Below are 26157 nucleotides of genomic sequence, written 5' to 3'. Positions count from 1 at the left end.
TGTGATTTTCTTTCTTATACTGACCTCTAGTGTTGAAAGGAAATACTAGCAGCAAGAAAATAAGAGACATGGCAATAATGGTTTTGAAAAGAGTTGTTTTCTGTTGTCATTTTAACTCACGTTTTGGCTCTTTAAGGTATAAAATATCTTAAATTGCTTGAATTATTTTGATAAATTTGAATTATAAAAACTTTAGAACATCTAGAAATAATGAAGTTGGAGACTATATAGGTTATCATAAATTGGGGCAGTTTGCATTGTTTTTTAATTACCTTTCGAATGATACAGACACAGATCACTTTGGCATACAGAAAGGAGGGGATTAAGCGATTTTTACTTCTCACAATGATCCGTAAGGAACAATGCTGCTGGTATTTGAGTCTACATAAACAATCAGTCAAAACAATGACCAAAAGATAACACAATTTTCGACCAATGTATATTTTTGATGTTTAGCCAGAGCCAATAGCTGCCAAAATGTTACTTATGGGAACCAGGTACATGGTCATGTTTTGACATGTTTGCTGTTGGTATGGGGTCTCTCTTAAGGGAATAAAATAAACAAATAGATGGAAATAGATTGGACTGTTTGGGCACATCTTAGATTAACCGGAAAGGTAATCAAGCCAAATTGACAAAAAAAAGCATTTCACCAACAATATCAGCACCCTTTTCAATGTTTGTTTAGTGCAAATTGTACCACTGGATCAAAAAAGGTTAAATGAATGTTTCATTTTTTACTTTCTAAACCAGCTTTGTTTGCTCCTGACCTAACTCAACCTCAGTAGTCCTGAGAACGTAATGCTTCTTTTGACCACTAGAGGGCATTGCTCTACAGATTATTTCCTTTTGTCGGTCCCTAACAGCACAAAAGGCTGACATTTACAGCAGTCTTTTAAGAAAACACATCCCTTTGGCTGCTAATGACCACATGTTATTCATGAGCAAATGTCAAGGGTACTTCAGAATATGTGAATGCTTTAATTCATGTTTATTTTCAGTTTATTTCCTATAAGGACCAATCAGATCAAACACATTAGACATGAGAGACGTAATAAGTGTAACACGACTCACCTTGAATCACCTTTGCGTGTAATTGTTATATGGGGATTAATAATTTAAAAATAGGAGGAGGATAGCAGCTTATTAAATGATCAGCACATATATTATAAACATGGGATTTAAAGATAGGTATTTCAAAGTACACCATGGTACTCCCATAGTATATCAATACTCGACCTCAAAGCAAACTTTTTTTTCACAAAATAATATCGAAGACGAATAAAAGTATTCACGCAGAGCAAAAATCACAGTTTGAATCACAGTTTTATTCCAAACGTGTCTATACTGTATATTTAACCAAAGAGGGCAACAGCCCTCCTACATAACCCACATTTTTATTTGAATATTAATAACAATATAATCTCAATCATTTACTTGATATTCTTCATCGTGGGTGTGATTCATCAAGCACTGTATAGAAATCTCTGAAAATTTATGAGGAAATAAAAAATCAGCTTGGATAAAAAAATGAATCACAAACAGCCTCGTACCCCATGTGACCCTTATTCAAACGCACACCAAAAAGCACCAACATATGAATGCTATAATTCTGTAGACTGAAAATAGTACTGCTGGGTTTTTTGGGGGGATATAAATGGGTGTTGAAATTTAACCACCAAGACAGCCACCTCTGGTGCGTTTCAACAAATAACTCGTGACAGTTGCTCATTTAGTTCTGTAATGAGAAGTATCATTATTCGTCCCATCGCAGCATCGCACAGGCCTACAGGTGCACAAAAGGTCCTCCGTCTCGTTTGTACTTGTCATTGCTCTGCAAATGAGAAGTGTTTCCTTGTGTACTCTCATGATGCGATCTGCCTAGAATTTCAAATCTTGTTAAAGTCAACATGAAGTCAAAATTGACCCCAATTACTTTCTTAATCGAAGGCTCTTATCATGCTCGATCGGTGCACATTATTGCAAAAAAAAACATTGGTCTATTATCTTTCATTTACTTTTAATTATCAAATTTTTTTCTGGAATGACATCATCTGGAATGACATCATACAGCTAATACAGCTACTAGCTAACAGCTATAAGGCATTACTGTTATATGTAACAAAGCCTTTCTTGCCAATAGTTAACGCAGGAATTGGAAAGTCTAAACTTGTAAAGAATTGCATAAGCATTGTACAGGTCATAGGGTTTGATTCCCAGGCAAAAATGGACCTTGAATGTACAAAATCTCGCTTTGGATAAAAGCGTCTGTCAAATGTAAATGTTTTGAAGGGTAAACCTGACATTACGGTTACAATCAAGTCATCATTCATTTAGATGTCGCAGTATGGAGGTAAATGATTCATGTTGACTTTAATCCTTGACTGTTTTGGAGATTTTTGTTTCTCAGAGATACACTCAAAACAAACCATAACACGTCCCCCTCAAAACGTAGAAAAATCAAAAAGACTTGTCTATAGAGACACCGACTGGAGGAAAAGAGCTATTGTTTTAAAAACGAGTTGAAAGAATTCAATTAACTAAAAAGCTAAAAATGAAAAGAAGCAAGTGACCTTTAGAAATAAAAAGAGCGAAGCTTTACATCCCCCCTTAGATTCACTATTAGAGAAAGAAAAAAAGGAAATTAACACGATTTCACTTCTATGTGCACACATTTGTTGAGTCTGACTGAATGGTCCTCGCAGGAGCATAATCCATCGTAAAATCTAGTTAAAACCATACGGCATTCCTTCGGTTCTTCTCGGTTTATCCGCTTATGTTGCATAGCATTCTTTCATGGGATATGCGTTACGTAGTCTCAACAGTCGGCCAAACCTCACATTCCTCCCCGTGCCATTGCATGAGAGCGTTAAACTGGACACTTGGAAAGGAAAAGGTTGGCTGAATCATCCGCTCGGTTTCCATTAATTTAATTTGCATCAGTCTGAGGTGCCGCCAAAACGGCCCATATTTCTGCAGTATCCCAGAGGTCACTTTGACTGGAGGTGTCGGCACAGCTATTTGTGAGTCTCGACTTGACGCGTATCTGTCTGTCCTCCAGCGAGCCGCACATTCATCATCTCGCATGTACCTCAGTCTTGCTTACAGAGCAGATCGGTAGAGGGCGATTTAGCGGGCGGTAACGGCCTGGGAGGGGGCGTGGGTTTGGGCTTGCGGGGGCTGCCCGAGCCCCCTCCCTCGCAGTCTGTGTTTGTAATGGAAGCGGAGGGTGGCGGGGGCAGACGAGGGAGAGAGGACGTGGCGGAGGCCAGCTGGGCGATACGAGAGCAAGCCGACGAGGAACGGAGGCTCTGGATTCGACGGCACTCCTGGCACACTCGTACGTGCGTGCAGCCTCGGGGGGTCGGAGCGGGAATCGTAGCGGGAACCAGAGAGGGTGCGGTGTTAGAGATGTTGGCACCGAGAGGGTCCTCCAGCAACCGCTGAGGGCCCGGCCCAATTTCCGCAGGGACCCCGACAGGTCCCGGGATGGTCGCGGCTCCGGTTAAGGTGCCCGCCCCGCTGTACAGTTTGCCGTTGCTGAGACGCATCTCTCGTATCAGACGTACGGGCCTGGGGGCTCCCAGAGGGAGACGGGCCGGGTGACGGAGGATACCATGGGACGAAAGGGGTCGTCGGCGTCGTAAACGGGAGTTCTTTTTACAGGAGATAACGTTTCGGAATTCCGTCATCATCTCCTGACATACTGACACCTGAGCGAGAAAAAGAGAGTCAGAAAAAAGAAAAGAAAAATGTCACTGTTGCTAAATGAATAAATGTAAATAAAAAATGGGATGAAAACCTACTTAAACACTACTAAATTACTAAAACAGAAGTGTGTTCTTAACCTATAATCCTACTGTAGCTATTAAACTTAACATTCCTCGCATGGAAAGATGTGCTTTTATGTTTCTAAGTATTTGGAGTTTAAATATTCGCCTGGAGGATGAAAAGCAGACATCAATATCTAATAGACTTGAAACTGATATATGTTGGGACTTCGACCTCTAGGCCCCTAGAATATCACATATCTCTCACCAGAATATTATGGAGGACTGGGGGTGGGCTCTCTGACTTCGGGCTGTGTACAGATCCCATGTGGTGTCACAGCTTTAGGTGGGAATATCTACAGATTTGTCAAACTGTGAAAAAATTGTCAGCTTGACTCTAGCGATGTGAAAGTGAGGTTTATGCGGGCATTCATAACTTAATAATCTATTTTCCTTTTTAAATTCCCAGTAGCGTTGCATCCAATCATGCTACAAATACCTTTAATACGTTGAATAAGAAAAATTCAAATACACTATGCTCTTAAAAATAAAGGGCCTAAAACAACATAATGTTTGGTTCCATAACTATTAACATCCACCAAATTGTTCTTTGATTATAAGATGTTAAAAAGGAATGTTTCTTGAATGAATGGTTCTCTGGCCAACCCAACAATGGTTCTTCTATGGCACTGCTGTGAAAACCCCTTTTCTTTATTTTTAGAGTGTTTGTTATGTTAAAGGGATAGTTTACTCAAAATTGAAAATTCTGTCATCATTTACCCTTTTGCCATTTCAAACCTGTATGACTTATTTTCTTCTGTAGAACACAAAAGAAGATATTTTGAAGAATGTTGATAACCCAACGACTGCGGTACCCGTTCACTTCTACACAAAACCAAGTCGGTGTGTACCGCTATTGTTCGGTTACCAACATTCTTCAAACTATCTTCTTTTGTATTCTGAAGCCGAAAATAAGTCATAAAGGTTTCAAAATGAGTTTGAGTAAATGATGATAGTATTTTCATTTCTACTTTAAATAATCTAGACATAGATTTATCACAAACACAGATGACGTGAGTAGTTGCTGTTGTAACCTACTCTGGCGTGTCTGTGTTTTCGGGCGCTGCAGGAGTGAGGGCGTACCTCATCTTTCTCTGCCGACCGGCGTGTGGACCACACAAACTCCATAATGGCCACAAAAACAGCTATTATGAGCCCACATATCAGCACCACGAAGATTCCTCCGATGTTCTCCAGCCCCAAACCTGAAAAAAAAACATGGGAATGTAATACAGAACACGCGTTCAAAACAGAAAATTCTGAAGTCAATATTATAGATCTTGACTTTTGTTATTGTGTATGGTATATTCTTATATTGCTTATATTTCATGATCTGACTTTTATATTATATATTTGTATTGTCTTTTTTTCTTAAACCTTTCTGATCTTCCTTTCTCGAGAGAAATGAACAAAATAAGAATTTCTATAGTCTTAAGACAAATCAATCTTAAATAACTCGACTCAGTATTCCCACATGATCCTGTTAGATTAAAATCATTGATTTACATAACCATTACAACGTTTGTTTTGAACTCTGGCCAAGCAAAAATTACAATGATTTTTCTTTGTTTTTGGTTTGTTTAACAAAATTCTGGTTGCACTAGCAGAAAAGCACAAATTCAAGGAAATGGCATAAAAACTGCTTTTCTTAATATGACATTTTAAGAGTTGTAAATAACCCGAGAGACTGTAAATGTCATTTTTCTGGTGAACATACGAGTTTTGCAAACAAGACCAAAAATATCTAATGAAGTTCACACACAGACACACATATGTGTGCACATGTCTGCACAAACCAAATAATCACTATTTTCTCGAAATCCCCCTGGGCCGGTGTAGTCGACTTCACACGGATATTTCAATATCCCCAGACCACATAAACACAAATGCACTGTTTTACAGAACTCTGAACCATCTGTCATTTAAAACCAACAGATGGATACGGCAGATCTAACATGCAAGAATATAAAAATACAGTTATGAACAGAGAATCAAATATCCAACTTCTAATTTTTGTGTGATTTGTATATTATAAATTGATAAATGCAAATGACAAAATTATTGTCTATAAACTCAAATATGTATATGAATATAATGAAGTATTAATATAAAAATATACAGCATGTAGGCTAGGTAAAGCACATGCGCATTTGCGTATTTATTATATTAATTTATTGTTATTAATATAAGACAATTATCATTTCAAAATACAAAACCAAAGTCCAACCATTCTCCTAATCCTCAATCATATTTATTAGTTATAGTTATTTTAATTGTTTTCCTTTGACAATAGCAAAGAATGTTTAAAACACATTGTATTTATAATCATTTAATTTAATGAAGGCAAAAGCAACCGTAATTGATTTAATCGACCAATTGTATTGTAGATTACTTTGAAACAAGTTTACGTTCTCTTACATCAGTGTGTCGCTCACCTTTGGCTCGATGGTCTTCCTCCTTAGGACACTTGCCCCCCTCCCACCATCGACGTTTCAGAATCTCTAATCTGTTGTTCTCCTGCAGTTGTAACACACCTAATGTGATCTCATCTCTGAACGGAGAACCTGAAACAGAATAACAGACGGGCTTGCCTGGTTACAACTACCCAAAACCACTCCAAAACCAGTGAAACAAGACTAGCTAAATCTAGACAGGCTAGAAGACCAGCAAACCACCTTAAGCTTGTTTACACTGAGAAGTATAGAAGGGCACACAGTCATAAACCAAATGTCTTTTAGCCACTTTCATTCACAGTGGGACAGTGACAGGCAGGAACTGACTCAAAGTCACGACGCCCACATTAACACCACGACGTAACATGTTAAAACATCTGCTAACTGCTAAGCCACCGCTCGTCAACTTCAGCGAGTCTTAAAACAACTCTTTAATTGGGCATTTGCAAATGAGCTGAATAAGGCAGTGTGTCAGAATTGAAATGAAAGCGACGATCGGGTAATTCCAAATGATTTGACTTGTTAAAATAACATCATCCTTCATTAAACATTAGTGCATTGCATCTAATCTTGACACGCCGGTAATAATGTGACGTGATAGGATGTATTCATCACATTAATAGATGTTAATTTAAATTAGAGACTGCGGCTATGCTTCGGAACGGATCGGCTGTCATCGAAGAGAATATTACTTTAGATTTCGTTCAAAGACGAGTAAGGATTTTGGAAAATGAAGAGCGGCGTCTTTTGAGACAGGTGCATGTTTGATTTTGTAAAATTGCGCTTGACATCTGATGTCAAAACTCAAAGGCCTGGATAAAAAAGGTTTTATTTACAGTATTTGTAGCTTGTTTATTTATAGTCATTTAATTTCTGAATTCATGGAGGCGAATAGCAGGTAACTTTCTTACAAAGTATGTGAGCTTTCAGGAAGTTGGAACACTTACATTTTTTATCATTGAAGTCTTTAAAATAGCTAGTTTTAAAGACCACTAAGTGGATAACTGAATGGCTTGCTCATTACTTTATTCTGAGGTTATTCCAGGTTATGAAAGATTCATTTGTTCACCCTTTGGCATTCAAAATACACTGAGAATGCTAAATTTTTGTATATCTTACAAAATAACTTCGTTCTCATCCTACTTCCATAAAGTGCCACTATTCTCAGTTACACTAAACAGCGTATAATAATTTTTCTAAGTGCCGTAAGTTTCAAATGAAAGATTTAAGAACTACGTCACAATAAGACCGCATACTGTATGAAAGGTAAACAGGGCCTTGTTGACATAAACATTTAAAATTCTAACAAAGCACCAGTTGTTTTTTTAAGGGTGCTGTTGTGACACCATCTGCACTGTTGCTATGGAAACGGATGGGGGTGTCCATGGAGACCAGCCTCTTTATGAATGTCTGGGTGAGACGGTTTTATCACTTGGCACCAGAACCTTGGAAGGCAAACTGGTGAGATGTGTCAGAACCGGGAGGAAAGAGCGGTGCTCCCAGATGAAACGCTGTGTCCTGGAGATGTTTGAAGTCTTTGAAGGTGGACGATGCTCCTGGGTTCTCATTTCAAATCGAGTAACAGGTTCGCAAGATTATGATAGTTTAACCTAGTGGTCATGTAGTTGTTGGAGTGAAATTCCTAGAGGACAGAAGATCAAATACAGCGAGCAACAATGCCGGATCTGTGCATCTTTAGCATCCTTCTCTTAAAAAGCAACCCTTGTTCATAGCGGCACACTCCTTTAATCTGTTAAAATTGAGCTCAAGTGACCTATTCGATCCCATTGGTTACATCTGTGTGATGTTTTTTTAATTAATTCAATTTTGATAAATTAAAATAAAGACTAATAAAAATAAAAGTAGAGACTCTTGATTTTATGAGAACATTTTAACATGAAAACACAGAATTTCATCATGTACATTTCACCATGTCATATGATCAGAGGCATTTAATTAAAGTTCGTCCCAGTAAAAGATAATGTTTACTAATTGCGTCCAGAACAAATGTTTGTGTTTACATAATATGTACTGTGCATATTCATTTTGTATTTATGTACAAACACACACACACACACACACACACACAGAGAGATAGGACATATTTTAATGTATTTATTTATATTTACCAATTATTGAAATTATATATAAACGTTTAATAATTTTTATTAACTTAATACAATTAATTTATAATTCTTAAATATATGCATGTTTGAATGTGTGTTTACAAATACAAAATGAATATGGACAGTAGACAGATATTATTGTCCTGACTTATACAAAACAGTGTACATCATGCTCACAGGTACATAAGTGTTCACAATTGAGAGTTCACTTTTGAATAGATAATTCGTAAAGTCCCAGTATAAAATTGACTAAAATACTAATAATAAAATAAAATCTCAAAATTGCACATGTATTTACATTATGTTGCTACTCATTCAAACATCCAGACCATTATTTTGTCTGGGGGATCACACTGCAGTGCAAAAAGCAATACAATGGGCTGCTAAATAATGATGATCAGCTCTAAACCGCGTTGTAAAAATCCCAACGGACCGTTTGCTCTGAAATCCTTCAGAATATGAGCCGTGGGACTACTGTAGAAAATACCACATGACGCTAATAACACTTTTATGACCTATTTCACTATCACAGCTGGATGTGCGATTCTTTAAGCATTATGCAATAAGCCTCTTACATTTTAACTTGACAAGCCCTTCTACACGGGAGTCTAGAAAAACCCTTCTACAGTATTATTCAAAAGCGTACGGCTCAACAGTGACCATTATCTCACTTAGCCCCATTCTTTACCCACGAATAAGACCCCATGTTGTCCGTTAAGTCTTTTCTCATTGTCACGCCTACAAATCACCATTAAATGTACTCAATGCTAAACACACACGCTGTAAAATGGCCTTTTTTGGCTTTTTCATATTTCCGCCTGTCGAGAAGTAATCGCTGGAAATGGCAAATGGCAAAGACAAAGTCACAGTTGGTATTTATCAAGCGTTGCGGGATATGTCAAGTCATCTATCTGGGATGTGCACTATCAAAGTGGAACTGGATGTTATCATCTACGTGGCTTTGGGGGATTTAAATACATGTTTTGTCCTTTTTCTTCAAAGAGAAAAGCGAGAGAGAATTGTTGGGGAGAAACACCCCCACATTGAAACCCATGTCATTCACTCAAGCAACACAACTCAAAGTCATTCACCCACTCGACTCACCCAAAGGCATTCCAATGCCGTAGCCCTTGGTGTCCAACAGACCTCCTATCTGCGTGAGGTTGCAGTTCAGAACTCGGTAGTACTCGTTCATGGTGCTCTCCAGAAGAAAGGCGTACTTGGAGTTTAAAACCCGCGCTATGCCCTCCTCCGTGCTCTTCACGAACACGCTGGGCTGCTTGGAGTACATGTAATTCCACATGCGCTGGTACGTCTGGTAGCGTGAGTTCTGAGAACATGTGCGGAATATAAAAGCGTCATCGACCAAAGTCATTGGAGAGAAGTCAAAAAACAGAGCCAAAATTATATTTAGGAACACACGAGGACAGGTGAAGGAAGATAAAAACATTTTATTGGCAGACGCTGAGCGTGAAATAGATTAAGAGTGGCAGATTGAGAGATAATGTATCAATTTGTATGTACGGTTTGTGACATTTACGTGCGTGGCGAGTGAAGTGGTAAAAGAAACAGGGAAATAAGGATGGAGAGGGTGAGAGAGAAATAAGACTTGATTTCTGTTAAAAAATACTCTACTTGGATGAAATTTTATCTGATAGCGGAAGAGAACTTCGCCCCGGGTGTGAATATAGATGTGGATGTGAGTCATTAAGCCAACTGTTAGCTTTCATAAACAGGAAGTGATGCATTATGACATCACTTGTTGTGAGCCTGTCAGACAAATTCGTTTGGACATGAACATATTCAGTCATATTAGGGATTTGCATTGTGTTTATAAATTGAACTTAGTTTTTTCTATTTTTTTAAACCTAACCCTAATACAAACCGTAAAAATATTGATAAACAGACACATTTAAAAACCAAATTGTAACATTGAAATATTATTGTTACAAACGTTTTAATGATAAAAACTGTAACATTTAAATAGAAATATTAGATAAAAAAAGATTCATATATTTAATTTTAGCATTAAATAGTAAAAGCAATTTAAAAAATGTGTTTATTACTGTAGACTAAGTAAATTACATAAATACACAATAACTCAATTATTTATGTACTATAACTCTAAATAAATGTCAGGATTCAATTTAACAATTAAATATTAAGGATACTGAATTATCAGCCATATTGGTATATCCCTTTTTAAAAATAAACATTTATTTATTGTCCATAAAGGGAGATTTCATCAGACGGGCTCAAATTGATCTTAGTAAAAACAATACAATACACAAACCATACATACCATAAAGAAGGTCATGGTACTTCCTCCCTGAATAGTGCCGTACTGGATGTTCGTCTGATCGGCCAGGTCGTCGGCAGATTCGATCGGGACCTCCATCCTCTGAACCGTCAGGAACGCCGCCAGGTTGGCCGTGTAGGAGGAGATGATGATCAGCGTAAAGGCCCACCTGTTTCACAAACACACAAACAGCCAGACATAACGTCTGCATTACAGATGGCTGTTTACATTAGACACGCATGTGTGCAAATATGCTGACATACACGAATAACCCTCAGGATCGGAGTGTCATCTACAGGCGGTTCAATCTAACACAGATCACAAAACTAAAGCACTAGATGTTAGAAATGAGTCTGTTTGCACGTCTGTGAAATTATCTGTCACTGTGAATGAATTAATAAGCCTTGATAACCGATTGTAAATCTGACTGAAGGCATAAAATACAAATATTACTTTTTTGTTTATTTACTGAACGCATTTACTGGTTCATTTACTGTCTTATTCCTGTCAGATGTCCCATCCAATGAAGTGACAATTCTCTGCTCGTTTCACCATCGCCCCTGCTGGCAGGTGCCTTAACTACACTATAATCAAATGCATCCTTCTCCATTGATGGCCATTCAAACGACCAACCAGAAATCACATAAAATAAGAGCCAACCTTGAAGCTCTATTTAAAAAACACACAGTGATTCACACCGAAATGAAAAGAGAATAAGCAATAAAAATGTTTCTAATAACCAAACATGAAAATAAGTTATGTGCATTTTAGTGAAAGCTTTACTATTACTGTAAAAAGTAAAGTACACTAAATACAGTCACGTATTCTTAACTGAGATGCTTTTCTCAGGGAGGAACCGCTGATAGAGGATGATTGTGATCTCGGTAGCTCTCTGGTTTCTGGGTCATCCCTACATTGGATTAAAACTCACTTCTATTGTGTTTATTCACACCACAGATGATAAAACATTTGGCTTCAACCGCATACAGACAGAATTATTTCACCTACATTGTTATTTTCTTAGAAGAGATAAAGTAACCTCAAGATCAGGGCACAGGGCCGAAACGGAAAAGATGCAACGCAGAAAAGAGATATTAGAGAGAGCGATAAGAAATGAGAAAGATTTGAGATTGATGACTAATCTGAAGATGTGATTCAAGATCCTAAATGGCACAAATATGTGTCTGGACATGAACAAACAAGCAAACTTACAATCCACTTCAAAAGGTATTACTTGATAAGTCTTATTATTCTACAGTTTCACTAAGTACATTTAACTGAGTTTTGAGGGTAACATTTTTGGAAAACACGACAAAAATGGATATAACATCCTTTTGTGAAGCAATTTAAAGCTTGGTTCGTATGTCTATAACCGACATAATATGAAATAAAAACAATATATTGTGATTTTCTATATCTATTTGTATTTACATTTCATATTTTATATATATATTTCTTATTTTATTAATAAAACATTAAATGTATATTTAATAATACCATGGAATTACTGATTTATCTATCTGAAATTTAAATGTAGTTTTATTCCTAATTGTTTATTTTTCATTGCAAAATTATAAATTATGCGTCGCATACAGTTGAAGTCAAAAGTTTACACCCCCCTTTGCAGAATCTAGAAAATGCAGAAAATATGTGAAAGATAAAAAGAATTACGAAAACAAAGGTTTATTTTTAATTTTGTGCTGCCCTGAACAGCACGGAAATGTAACGACGGAAATGTTAAAATGAATTTCACACCAAAGAATAATACCAGAACTTCTAAAACAAGCCCAGGTCAAAAGTTTACATCCGCAGATTATTTATAAATTGATGTCTATGATGTTACCTGGACAGTCAATGACAGTTTTTTATGTTTTGTCATAGTTGCTTAAGGGTTTCTTGTTTGTCGAGTCATTAAACTGTCCAATGATCTTCAGAAAAATGAAAGGTGATGTAAACGTTTGACTTCAACTGTAAACACAGCACAAACGCAGACGGGAGTATTCATGTGATATTATTCTCTTATCAAACCCTGGTTACATCAGTTATGAAAGTAAAAAAATCAATAAAGCCAATAAAATAATTCAAGAAAACAACACGCCTTCAATTTTATCGCAGTATTGATGTGATTTTTGTAGAGTTGAGTAGATGACTTGCGATCTCTTATTTATTAAAGTTGAAACCTTATCTGAAAAGTACCTCTGCTTTACATCTTTACCCTTTTGTAGTTTCAACATTATAAACCGCATCGTATTATTCAAAGACATCCCCACACTTACCAAACTCCACTGACGCAGCGTGTGGACAGGGCCCGGGGCATGATCTCTGAGCCCTGCTGCATGAAACCACCAATAGGAAACCACAGGCTGTTCCCCAGCGTGTACTGGTTCTCCAGAAGATCCCTGCGGTCCCGCCAACACGGGAAGGGGTTGTACCACTCATATGGACTCAGCCTGATGTGTGTAAGAGAGACAGAGAGAAACGTTTACCTGCTTCGTGAAATATTAATATCGTCAAGCTCCGTATAATAAAACTTAGGATGAGGAAAATCAGAAGTCGAATGAAGCTCAAGCATCAATTTTTAGAAAGCTCACATAATGTTTATTATAGTCACAGCGAGAATATAATGATATCTATAATAGATATGTGTGTATTGAGTGACAGTGTGGTACCTGGCTGCCAGGAAAAGTATACAGCTAACAGCCAGATAGGCTAAAAGCATAAAGAGCCAGACTGCTGGCGAAAAGGGATCCAAGAAGGAGAAATAACCTGGCTTCCTGCCCTGCGGAAAGCACACACAATAAAAACAAACAAACGCTTGAGAGCTTTTCCTCATACACTTGCTTCGTTGAAGCCTTATAAACAGAGTGCACAAGTTGGTAAAAGTTTGCTTTTGAAATGGACAAAGCCATGCTGTAATGCTGAAAATGACAGTGACGGCAAATCAGATTACAGATATAAAATCAGATCAATTAAAGGCATAATACACACACAAAATGTAAATTATATACAATTGTTTCTATTGGATTAAACCTGTGGTGTTTTTTGGGTTTGTGGGACCCGTATTGAATATTTTCGAAGAGTAAAGCAACGTGGTTGCTAAAATAGACTTAAATATTCTTCAATAAACACGTTTATTTTTTGTCTTAGATTCAAGGGTTCAATATGTTCTTGAGTAGGTTTATGAGATTTACTCAAGAACAATATACTGAGGTCCTCCTTATATTAAATGCAACTTTAAGCGAGTAGCTAAATGATTTTTTTCAGATATTAAAGCACATGTCTTATGCAATACAGTATGAGAGGTGTCTTACTATGTGAACGCGGTACAGGATACTGATGCCCAGGTTCATGAAAGGTTTAGAGAAATCGATGACTTTCTCCCTCTCAGACGTAATGGTAAATCCCGCGACTGCCAGATCTGCTTTCTGCAAAGAGAGAGAGAGAATAAGGAATAGTTTACGATATCGCTTAAAGGTAAAATACTAAACTCATGTAGGTGAACTCACATAAAAAAATGTTTATACTTTGGTATTTGTTACACTGTAAGTAATGTCTGTATAAAAAACAGCATTACTGGCTGCAGTTTGCAAGTAACTTACTTTAGATTTACATTCATGTTATTTCCTGGAAACAGTTTGTTCAAAGATAAATTAACATTAAACATTAACAAGTCTTTATCTTTACAGAAAAATAACTCTCAAATAACAGCCTTGTGCAAAGCATTCTGGGATGACTTGTTAATGTTGAATGTTTATTTATCTTTGAACAAACTGTTCCCAATAAATGAGATGAATATAAACAGTAAGTTACTGGCAACTAGCTGCATAACTACAGCAACATTTTTAACAGTAGTATTACTATAGTCTTGTACTGTACGATACTTTTATTATGTAAATTTTACAACGGAAGGTTTCAAAAGAACTGTTATATTTCATGTACTGCTTTCTATTTACTACTGTTTATTAGTTTCATGGGATAACATTAAAAAAGTATTTCATTGCTTACAAGTTCATCCCTTATGTTGTTGTTACAGACAAAAAAAGAACTCCTTCAAACACTTTATATACTTAATTAATTTAAATCAATTGAATTTAAGTTTAATTATAAAGGCTTTATGAAATGCTTCCATGTTTCCAAGCAGCTTTACATGAAAAAAAGAGACTTCTTTTAATTAAAATTCTTTCATTATTTACTTTAATTTGTGTCGTTTCGAACCTGCATAACTTTCTTTCTTCTTCAGAACACAAAAGGTATTCTTAAGAATGTTGATGGCCAAACAACATTGACCCCCATTGACTTCCATTGTATGGTCACAAATTTCTCAAAATTATCTTTTCTGTTCCACATTTGAAAGAGTCATACATGCGGTTTCGAATGACTCGAGAGTGAATAAATGATAGCAGAATTATAATTTTTGGGTGAACTATCCCTTTAATCTAACATAAAGTGCATGACAATAACCACAAACAAATGATTGCAGGTCTGGTACAATACAGTATATGCTGCTGCGTTTCTATGACAACACGATGCTGCGGGGAGTCGTATTGACAGCTACTAACTACAAAATGCCTCTGTTGTGTTGTTAATTTAGTGATGGTTGCCAAGTACTCATTAGCACACCGCTGCGTTAGTCATCGGTTTAAAAACACTCAGCTGGAACAAAGCACGTCCACGTCATGTTGTTTGCACTCGGGTATTGTTGCGCTAAACGTCAACCTTGATTTCAAGAAGCACTTGCGGAGAAAATCATCCGACATTGTCTGCTGTTTTTAATGACGGCGAGGTGCGGGAAATAAAAGGAACATTGTGAAAAACTAGCAAAGAAGAAAGTGGAAGAGTCAAGGCCGGAAGATGGATGGATAAGTGAACGGAATTGTGAAAAGAAATGTAGGTGCCGTTGAGGAGGGAGGGAGTTGATGGAAGAATTTGATATGAGAGTCCTTGGGTAAAGGAAAGAGATTTATTTATTACATGGAAGGAGAGGCTAAAGAGCGGAATATAGCCCTAGAAAAACGGAAAAGAGACAGGAAAAGATAAAGCAACTGTCCTCGAATGAAGAAACAAACACTTGTGGGAAGGGTCGATGGGGAACGGGTAAAAACAGAGAGATAGTGAAGACGAGACTTCCAGCAAGGACACGCGGAATATTGTGCCCTTGAGAGACCAGTGATATCTAATGAAATATGAAGGGAGGAAGAAAAAAAGAGAGTAAAAGTTCCTGAGGAAATAGAAAGAGAGGAATGAATCTTTGGGTGACATTATTTTTGTTCTTCTTAAAGCCTCCACTATTACTAGTATTTTCATACAAAGCTTCGATTCTCTGCAAAAGCATGGCCTGATAACTTGAATGAACCGTATAAGCGGCTTTGAATAAAAGCGTCTGCCAGATGCATAAATGTAAATGTAAGTCTCTAGCGTTACGATTTGCTTTGGTTGAACCTAATTGATACAGTATGTGTGTAATGGCGTGTGAAACTTCAGTATGGCATTAAATTTAATTCATTTTTATAGCAGACGCAATGAAAAGTCAGTAATCATGCATCTTAAGTGCAACGGGAAAGCATTCAATTCAGTCAAACAGCTGATCTTTTTTTATACAAAAATACAACTATAAACAATGTAGCATTTTTTGTTTTTCGTTTAATTAACATCCTTCTGTCAAACTTTGGAACATATTATCGGGAAGGAATTATCAATGGAGGAGCCTTCAAATGGACCTCAAAAAGGTTCAAATCCACTACTTTAAAATTTTTAAATTATTAAAAGCAAAGAGTCCCTTATTCCCCTAAAAAAACACAAATAAGTATCTTTTTTAATACTGTCGAAACTGGCAACCCTGAGAAGGGCTAATCAGAAGCAGTTTATTGTGTAAAAAACCCAAGTACACCCCAGACATCTCTAGATCTGTTTAATTGCTGCTTAATTCATTATTCAGAAGGAGTTTCGTAAACCACTTTAAAAGGGTGTCATCAATGTGTCAGACATGAGAAATGTGTGTGTGTTCACGGAGGAGAAAGTGGGCAAGTATGGGTTCTTACAGCATGCACGCAACACAACATGTTTGCCAACTGTACACTGACTATAACAGCAGTAATGGTATAGTGCCGCAAAATAATTTGAGGTAGAATGGTATCTGTATGTGTGTGTTGTCGTATCTGAAAGAGCTTTGATGAGACCTGCCCACACTAAGGTTAATAGTACGTCATTACGGTTCTCATTACCGTCGTGATTATTTTTAGCATTAGTGTGATCTGTGCTAATATCTCCTGGTTTAATGGAAACATCGGATTGTGAAAACAACAATCTACATAAAAACATTCGAGCGGCTCATTCAAAACTGAATAAAAGGACATATTCATAGAGAGAGTGCCGGAGAAATGGGCTTTGAGTTCGGAGAAATTGCTTGTATACAAAACACAAATCACATTCTGAATTATTTGTAGGGAAATAAACACACATAATAAATTCACATTCTATAATAATGGAGTTGTTTTGTTGCTTGGGAAACGGAAAACAACCTGCAGTTTGCATAATAACCTGTACCGCTTGGCACAACAATTGCTTCCCATTTACTGTGAATTTTTTTAGAAAGCATCGAAAGATGAGAGCGAGGTATTTTTATGTTGGAAAACAAGAAAGATGTGTTCAGGGAAACAGGTGAGAGCATAGCCATACCCGGTTGATGAGTTCTCCCACCATGCCGGTCCACGACCCGTTCGGTTCTGGAGCTCCATACAGCCCGTCATCCACTAACTTGATCCGGTAAGAGAACTTCAAAATATCCGACAGCTCCCGCAGCATATCCACACAGAATCCCTCGTACTGATCGTTTCCCTGGAATTCCTGGTACTTTGCCCTGCGCATCATGTATGGATTTTCCTATAAAACAGGATGGAGGTAACATTTACCGCTGTGATATTCCGCTAGCCATTTCCGTATGGTGGAAGTGCCGTAAACTCAATGAAAGTCGATGCCCATACAATGAAAGTGGCATTTTGATTGGTGCTCAGCAATGAGACGGCAGTAAAATCCACCGAAATGAGCCATTCTCGGCCTTGACATGTGAAAGTATCTGGCTAAGTCGCCATGGTTGGAATTCCAGCAAATACTGTATTTCTTAATATATTACCCGTACTGTGAAATGGCATATTCAGCTGCGGAAAAAAATAAGAGACCATTCAAAATTTTCATTTAATCAGCATTTCTAGATGTATTGTGTCCATTCCTGTCCAGTGTCTGTTGAATTTCGACAAAATCAAACCTCAGGAATGACAAAAAAGCCCTTCAACACTAATGTGAAAGAAGAAAACTGATATAAATCCAGGTTATCAAATGAAAAAGGGAGTGTTAAACATTTCCTAAATACATGTAGAAATATTATTGTTGTATTGCTAAAAGGGGTCCTATGGCTCGAATATGTGTTTTTCTGTGTCTTTGTTGTGCTATAAGTTGTTTACGTATTACAAACGAAAATTGAAAATGTAAGTTTCGGTTGAAAAGATGCACTGAAGTTGACTAAGACCGCCCAAATGTATACGCAAGTAAGGTGGGCGTACCTGTCAGCATAATTGCTTTGAAACCTGATGTTCCAAATATGGTAAGAGATGTTACATTTCCTTCACATGCTTGCAGTATTTGACCAATCACTACACACTGGTTAACAGGCCAATCATAGCACACCTCGCTTTTCAGAGCGATGAGCTTTGTAAACAATCCTTTATTTTCTGTTAAACATGAATTATTGTTAGAAGGCTAGTTCTACGGAATGAAACAAAATTATCATTTTAACCAAACACTATAAAGTAGTAAATTCTAAAAAAATAATTATAATTTTTAATTAGTCTCTTAATTTTTTCCACGGCTCTATATGGACTTCCTTTCTTCATCTGAACACAAAGTTTTTTTTTTTTTTATTTCAAGCACTTTATTATTTACATACTGTGTACAATATACAGTAGGTCTCAAAATGGTGATGGTCTAACACATCTGCCTGCTTTGATTACAATTTACAGCATATCGTTTAACTTCAGAACACATTTATTTACATATTTTTCACAATTATTTTAATACATTATTTTGGGAGCTTCAATATTTTGGGATCTATACATGTACAACATCTTGTCTACACCGGATGCGACAGGGAAGACGCTGTCACGGTTTCCCTCCGTTACTCCCTGTGTTTTCCCCAAGGACTTCCAATGATCTTCCACGCTCCCGCACCAGTCCCTCCTCAACCATGACCCGACATGCCAGTCATCAGCCTCATTATCAGGACTCTTTAAATATTCTGCCTGTACCCTTGTCGTGTCTTAAATGTAATGTATAGATAGATGTCGCTACGTTGTTTGCTCGTGGATTGTTCATTAAAGATTATCTGTAGAATTACTCCTTGTGGTCTTTGGCTACAGCTACCGACTGTTACAGACGCAACATAACAAACTCATATATCGTGTGACGTCCGTTGTAGACACGGTGTAAGTGATGGATGTTTATATTTCTTAAAATCATTTGTGTTCAACTTAAGGCAAAGAAGTCATATACATCTGGAATGACATAAGAGTGAGTAAATATGAGAGAATTTCCATTGCATTGTTTCCCTGATCCTTTAAGTACCCCCATACACCACACGTCATGGAAAATAGTTTTTCCCAGATGTGTGTGAATGAAACTGCTTTAAACAAGTGTTGCGGTTTTCCTTCAGTGGGTTTTTGAGGCTTTAGAAATGTAATCTTTAAAACCATTGGACTTTGTTTTCGTTTCGAATGCACTTGTTTGTGACATTTGAATCTGCAAAGCTTGTAGCGAGTCCAATATCCCTGTAATTCACAACAATAATGCTGTAAATCTGGTTTGAAATCCTCAAACGCCAAAGCCACAAAGCCATCATATCTGGAGAAGGTCTTACCAGTATCGTGGTGACGATAAGCGTCTTGTTGGCTAAAGTTTCAGATGTGTTGAGGTCTAAAGATGTGGAGTTCATAGCCAGTGTGTTATTAGAGTACCAGACACCAATCTGCATGAGATAAAAAACAAAGAATAGTTTCTTGTTAACATCTATCAATATTCATTATTCACATGACCATGTCTATGTCTAAGCCATAAAAATAACTTGACTTAAATCTAATTTGTGACCCATTTAAAAGCGTGTTTGATCTCACGTGGGGATAACGAAGAAATAAACGAGACCAGTGAATGAATGGAGGGGATGAAGGAGCGATAAAAGAGCATGAGGCGAGAGATCAATACTATGATCAATACTAGAGGAGTGAAGTGGTGATTACTCCGGCTACCACCCGTTCATTAGACCTCACAACTGCTCCGATGCTTCCGGATAAAATCATACAGCGTGTTTGTGTGCGCTTTACCTCTTTGTGACCCCCCTTAAATTTTTCAAGAATACGCAGGGTGTAGTTGGTGCGCTGGCCTTTGCTGTTGAACTCGATGCGACCCGTCAGGCCGTCATATTCTACCTAAAAACAAAGAAACAACAAAGATGAATATAGATCGTATGCATCTGGCTGTTTTAAAAAAAACAAGCTCTTCGATATGCCCAAATTCTAAGATTCAATTTGAAATAAAGCACAGAAAAGAAGTTGGTAACGGTATGCTTAACATCGAAAAAAAATACAAGACTTCAACTTCAAGGCAAGAGTTCACCCAAAAATTAAAATTCTGTCATCCTTACGCTCTTGTCATTTCAATGCCGTACTTTCTCTCTTTTGCAGAGCACAAAATAAGATATTTTGAAAAATGGTAGTTCCCATAGATTTGCATTGTTGTGTCTATAAAATAGAAGTCAATGTGTACTGTCATTGCTGGTACTTTGGTACATTCTTATAATATCTTTTTTGTGATTTGCGTAAAAAGAACGTCATACAGGTTTGTAGCAATGATACAAGGGTGAATAAATGATGAAGAATTTTCATTTTTGGGTAAACTATGCTTTTAACTTTGGTAACAATGATGTCAGGGCAACATAGCATAGATGTACAATTCCAGCAAGAAAGAAGGTCGAGACAAACCGAGAATTGAGATGAGAGGTGTGGAGATGCTCATAAAAGATGGATGGATGAAGCAAACTGCGAAACACAGAGATGGAGGGACAGAGAGTGAAAGTCAAAGCAGTGGAGACCACGCTTGGGCCTGGACTGCACAAACACTGTCTAGGACATTAAAATTTATATTAGATGCATAAGAATCATAAAAAACAACCAAACCTTTGGACAGGTGGTAATAAACAACGAGCATCTGGTGTTAAGGGCACAGTTATAATTGGTCTGAAACGGCACTATAAATATTAATGTCAGTTGTAAAGTACAGTGACTACGCATAACATCACAGAAAAGACCAAAAACACCGGATAGTAGCAGGGCTTTAAATGGCTTGCAACAAGTATGCATTTATTTAAAAAACAAATAATATTTTGAAGTATAATGCTGTTGAGTGTTGTGATATAGGCTACTTTCCGAGATCCTTGGCAAGAAGGAAGGTCAGTTTTAGAGTTCAGGCAAGTTATTACACTTTGACAAAGAGATTTTTTGGACCAATGAGTCATGCACAATAAAGCCAACAACATATGTTCACAGAAGTAATATAGGTCCGTTTTCATGCCAGGCTGGCTTTAGTGAGTCTCTATGAGCCAGTAAGAAGCGGCGGACAGAAATACATCAACATAAAAACCACAATGACGACACCGATGATTGAGCTTTAACACAACACAAACATCAAACGCACACCCATGCACCTCCATAAATACTGAAGCCATTAAACCCAGCAGTCAGAAAATGGCAGGTAGCCATGGCGACACGTACCATGCGCAGGTAGTTCATTAAACTGGTGCCGTGCTGCCAGATGAGCGAGGAGGTGCAGCTGAGAGGTTTCACGCCAATCTCCTGACTGCGGTTCAGCTCTCGTACCGCGCCGACCACCACGTGAACTGCGTCGAACATCAGCGCCGACGACAACTGCAGGAGATAAGATGGTGGAAATGTGGAGAAAATAAGAGAATAAAGGCAAGCAGAAAAGGAGAAAGACAGGAAGTGAGGTCGTTAGGGAGACACGGATTCTTCAAGCCAGTTTGGGCCTCGGAGCTGCTGTCTTCCTGTGGAACGTCTAACAGAGAACTTAACGTCTGTATGATATCAAATGCGTCAAAGCTCACATCATGAAGTATTTAGACGCACTTTTAAAACTTTATGGATGACATTTGGATCTCCTTATTTCATCAATTTAAAGTACTACAGACTGCAGCAAACCACAGCGGAGATCTGATTTAAATAATACAGTGAAACGTCAGTCAGATTATGGACTCGCTATCAAAAATGCGTACGGTAATATCTTAAAAACACTGTGCTTTTGATCTACCAAATGAGATTTTGTGCTCTTGGAGCTCAACTGGAAAAGTCATACGTTTATCCCAGGACCCACAAATCGATGAAAAAGTAAAAGATTGTTATAAACTCATTCTCTTGTTATTTTAAACCTGTACGTTTTTTTCTTTGGCAGAACACAAAAGAAGATATTCTGAAGAACGTTGGTAACCAAAAAAAAACAGGCCCCCATTGACTTCCATTGAATGAACACAAGACCACTGAGACTTTTCTCAAAATATCTTCTTTTGTGTTTCACAAAAGAAAGACACAAATACAGATTTTGATTGACATGAGGGCTAATAAATGCTTACCGCTGGTCCGGGGTAAGGGCTGAGATCACAGCCTTCTCTCCATGACAGGTTCAGACTCCTGATGAACTCTAAGTAGAAAGGATGACTGATGTTCAACATGGAGAAGCCAATGATATTTGTCTGATCATTGACCACATCATCCAACCTTAACAGAGGGAAATCCTGAGAGAGGGAGAGAAAGAGCGTAATCAGATGATGGATGACAATTTACCAACTAAATGCTGAGATAATGTAATACTATAACACGCTTTAGATCAGCTACATTCAAAATCACTTTACTTTTGCCGTTTGGGTACATGTGATAACACATTCAAAAACTAAGGTTTTTCAAATAGGCTATCTACATTTGCCCGAGCCGTCAGAAATAATACACACTAATATGCACTTCTCCCTGTGGGTTTGGGGAAATCCAAATCCATAAATGAACAGTCATTTACTGAAGGCAAAATCCGGTCCAGACAGAATTCCACTCAACATAAGTGGTGCCCATTGGGAAACAAGCCACTGTTGAGCCGTCCTTGAGTATCATAGCTTTCACCTTGAGTGCCAAATCAATCAGCCCTCATCCTTGTTTTACCCACTGGCAAATCCCAAGAGGGATGCAATGATGCTTTCATGACACCGTCCACAAAGACCTTTTCCAGATGTGTAGGAGCAGCAGGAGGGCTCATGGATCCATCATGGTCAGTTGGTGGCACATCAAAGCAACTTCTAGATTATTTATCACAAACGATCTCCTTCTGTATGGCAGCTGAGGAGGATTCAACTCCACCTCTGAAAGACATCCAGCCACCTTGTCATAAAACAGACGGGTCAGGACGGTCCTTCTTTGGCTCACTCAGCTGTGATATTTTCTTCTGATTCATCCCGAGATGCTTGACACAGAGTTTACAGATAAACTGATGACAAGGCTCTCTCTGACAGGCTTTGTTAATGATAAAAGGTGTCTTTAATCTTCAGATGGATCTCGGTCAGGTTGCAGACAGTGTAAAACTGACAAAACCAAAATCAATTATTCAACATGCATATATAAACCAAAGACTACAGATGTAAACAAGACGATGGAGCCATTTTCTATATATCAGGACTTGGTTTTGTATGAATGAAATGGAAGGGTTGCCAGATCTGCGATTTTCCCATGACATTTGGCTCGTTTTTTATGGTTAAGTTTATATTTATGTTTGTGTTGCCGGCAGGCGTCCGTGAGGGGCTGCTGGCTGTTTATTTATGTTGTTTTTATTTAATTAAAATCTGTTTAAATGTTTGCCGGTTCCCGCCTCCTTTCTTCTCCATACTTTGAACCTTTGTTACAGTATAATGTATATACGAAGAGTTTAAGTTCAAAAATCATGTTTTTTATTGGGCATTCCAATTAATATCAATGAAACTGCAGTTGGTTTGTTTTGATTTAAGCCATAATAATACAGCTAACTTACACAATTAAACACAATAAACACAATTAAACATGAACCAAAAATATATAACAGTGCACATCATATATAAACTGTACATAATGAGCGCTGTTATACACTGATCACTGTTTTGTGTATTTATACACATAGTAACAATATTTTGTAAAATCTATTACAATTTCTATTACCATAGTTTACCTACAAATATCACAGTTAAACAGTTTTTACTATGATGAAAATATGGAAAAATTGTGGTTTACTGTGCTTTACAACAAATCACTGAATTACTAGTAAAACTATATTTAATTTGCCTGAGGGCTTAACTGAGATATCAGCGGATCACAAGAGAACACAAATTCAATTTGATGTATTCAATTTTTTTCCGATTCCAATTCGAGAATTGATTTTCGATTCCCAACCATACAATAAAGTGTGTTTATGATTATATAGTGATTTTCAAGAAGAAATTCCAACAGAAACAAAAGATTAATTCAGTTCGCCACCACGTAACCTATCTCACCACTCAAGGTCAAATGCTTTAACCTACTTCAGTTGTAACAGTTAAATCCTACGCAAAGGAGAAGTATGAGAGCCAAAATGTGTGACCTCAAAACAAGGACATAATCCACCTCAGCCATGATGATGATGATGATGATAAATGGCACAGATGCTCTGAGCATCTCTAATGAGCCGACTGGTCAATGGCCCTGCCTACTGTTATTGGATAATCTTGAGTAAAGAAGAGAAACGGCAGCGGGTCATTGGTCAAAATAAAAAAAAACATTGTTTACCATTGTGGTGAGGATGTACTTGTAGAAGGCTGATGTCATGCCCAATTCTGAGGCCTAGAGAGAGAAAGAAAAGGGAAAAACACGTTGGATAACATTAACTAAGTCTAGTACTTTATATCCCTTTCCCTATATACACTATCCTAGCAATGATAGCAATTTGTTAACTTCTTAAGAAACATAATATGCTGCTAAAATCAATGATCTGTCCTTTATCTGTTAGTTCTTTACTCGTATGCCAGATATCCGGCGGCATTTTCTGCACTTTTTCATTTTTCACCTGATTATGCATATTAGTGTAGGTAACTCCAATGTGATGTATTTTTCATTTATGTGCTGAAAATGTCTTCCTTTAAGACACAAAGTAAGATGAAATATCAGTAGGTGCTTAATCGCGATTTATGAGCCGGGAATCACGTACCTTCTTCAGTATTAGAATAGACACTGATGCATTAGCGTCAATGATAATCGTGGCGACTTTGTCGTCACGTATTTCTTTCAGCAGGGGTGTGGGGTCCAAGTTCTCATCAAGCATCCTCACAGAGAGCGTTTCCCGGGAGATGAGGAAGTGACGCACCAGCTCCTCCAATCGCAGCAGGCCTAAGGGTGTGGGATAAGAACACAGACCACAGACCTTGTTAAAGGCGTATAGCTCTTGCATAAATGAAAATTCTGTCAAGATTTACTCACTCTCGTGTCATTTCGAACCTGTATGACTTTCTCAAAAGAAGATATTTCGAAGAATGTACGGACACAAAACCACCAAGACATTTATCAAAATATCTTATGTGTTCCACCAAAAAAAAGAGTCATATACAGATTTTGAAGGAAATGAGGATGAATGAATTTATTTGCGTAAACTATCCCTTTAAGGTTGGTAATTTGCAAAGTATATCCCTAGAGCACCAATTATCTCTTTTAATTGGTGTAAAATTACAACAATAACAATATATACGCTCCATGATTTTTAACATCTTGTTTGGATAAAAAAGTGTAGTCACACACTAATATGATGTTCAGACAACATGACAATAACTCAATTATTTTAAGCACATATCTGCACTACATATTACATCTCTCACTGTGTGTATAATAATGCATATGTCATACCAGAGTATGTGCTTGAGAACACATGCTGTTTAAAACACTGTTAAAGTATTTATCAGCCGGTACCCAGGAGGTCTATTGGTCCTAGGGCACGGGTAAATGCAAATTTGTATCATATTAAAGTATATTTCACAATCACATTATGCGTGCACACCGTGCATGTAAACTGAATTTGTTTCTTGACCTCAATATGGATCCAGTCACGCTGCGCGTGCATCTCATTACGCATACGGAACGGGAGCGATTGTCTCATCAAGCGTAAAAATATACGGTGCATTGCTAATTTAAATACTTTTCTGTGCATAGTTAGTCTAATCAAGTTTGAGATGGGGGAAATATATTCCTACTGTCACACAATAATGTAACGTCATGTAACCATCTAAAATCTTTTAACGACTTTCATGTCAATAACTGTAAACCCTGCCTTACGTTCTCCACGGCTCTTCCATATTAAAGTCA

General features: G+C 37.5%; 1 protein-coding gene across 2 annotated transcripts in view; it reads right to left on the bottom strand.

The window, feature by feature from the left end:
• Window positions 1-1322: 1322 nt before the first annotated feature.
• The window catches only part of LOC130415389 (glutamate receptor ionotropic, kainate 5), a 69848-nt gene continuing 45013 nt past the window's right edge, over window positions 1323-26157 (bottom strand). Inside the window, exons 8-22 of one of the 2 annotated variants that reach the window (XM_056741054.1) lie at window positions 25013-25191; window positions 24595-24648; window positions 22392-22553; window positions 21520-21672; window positions 20074-20178; window positions 19614-19721; window positions 17384-17587; window positions 14020-14133; window positions 13378-13487; window positions 12985-13158; window positions 10712-10877; window positions 9514-9739; window positions 6266-6394; window positions 4869-5035; window positions 1323-3713 (exon numbers count right to left, since the gene is read on the bottom strand). In XM_056741054.1, coding sequence (XP_056597032.1) covers window positions 3093-3713; window positions 4869-5035; window positions 6266-6394; window positions 9514-9739; window positions 10712-10877; window positions 12985-13158; window positions 13378-13487; window positions 14020-14133; window positions 17384-17587; window positions 19614-19721; window positions 20074-20178; window positions 21520-21672; window positions 22392-22553; window positions 24595-24648; window positions 25013-25191 — 2672 coding nt within the window. In that variant the 3' untranslated portion in view covers window positions 1323-3092. The remainder of the gene's footprint in view (window positions 3714-4868; window positions 5036-6265; window positions 6395-9513; window positions 9740-10711; window positions 10878-12984; window positions 13159-13377; window positions 13488-14019; window positions 14134-17383; window positions 17588-19613; window positions 19722-20073; window positions 20179-21519; window positions 21673-22391; window positions 22554-24594; window positions 24649-25012; window positions 25192-26157) is intronic. The other variant, XM_056741055.1, reaches the window with a different exon arrangement.

The sequence above is a fragment of the Triplophysa dalaica genome, chromosome 25 (assembly GCF_015846415.1).
Source record: "Triplophysa dalaica isolate WHDGS20190420 chromosome 25, ASM1584641v1, whole genome shotgun sequence".
NCBI lineage: Eukaryota > Metazoa > Chordata > Actinopteri > Cypriniformes > Nemacheilidae > Triplophysa > Triplophysa dalaica.
The sequence above is the reverse complement of the archived record's forward strand: the minus strand, read 5'-3'. Positions and strand labels throughout refer to the sequence as shown.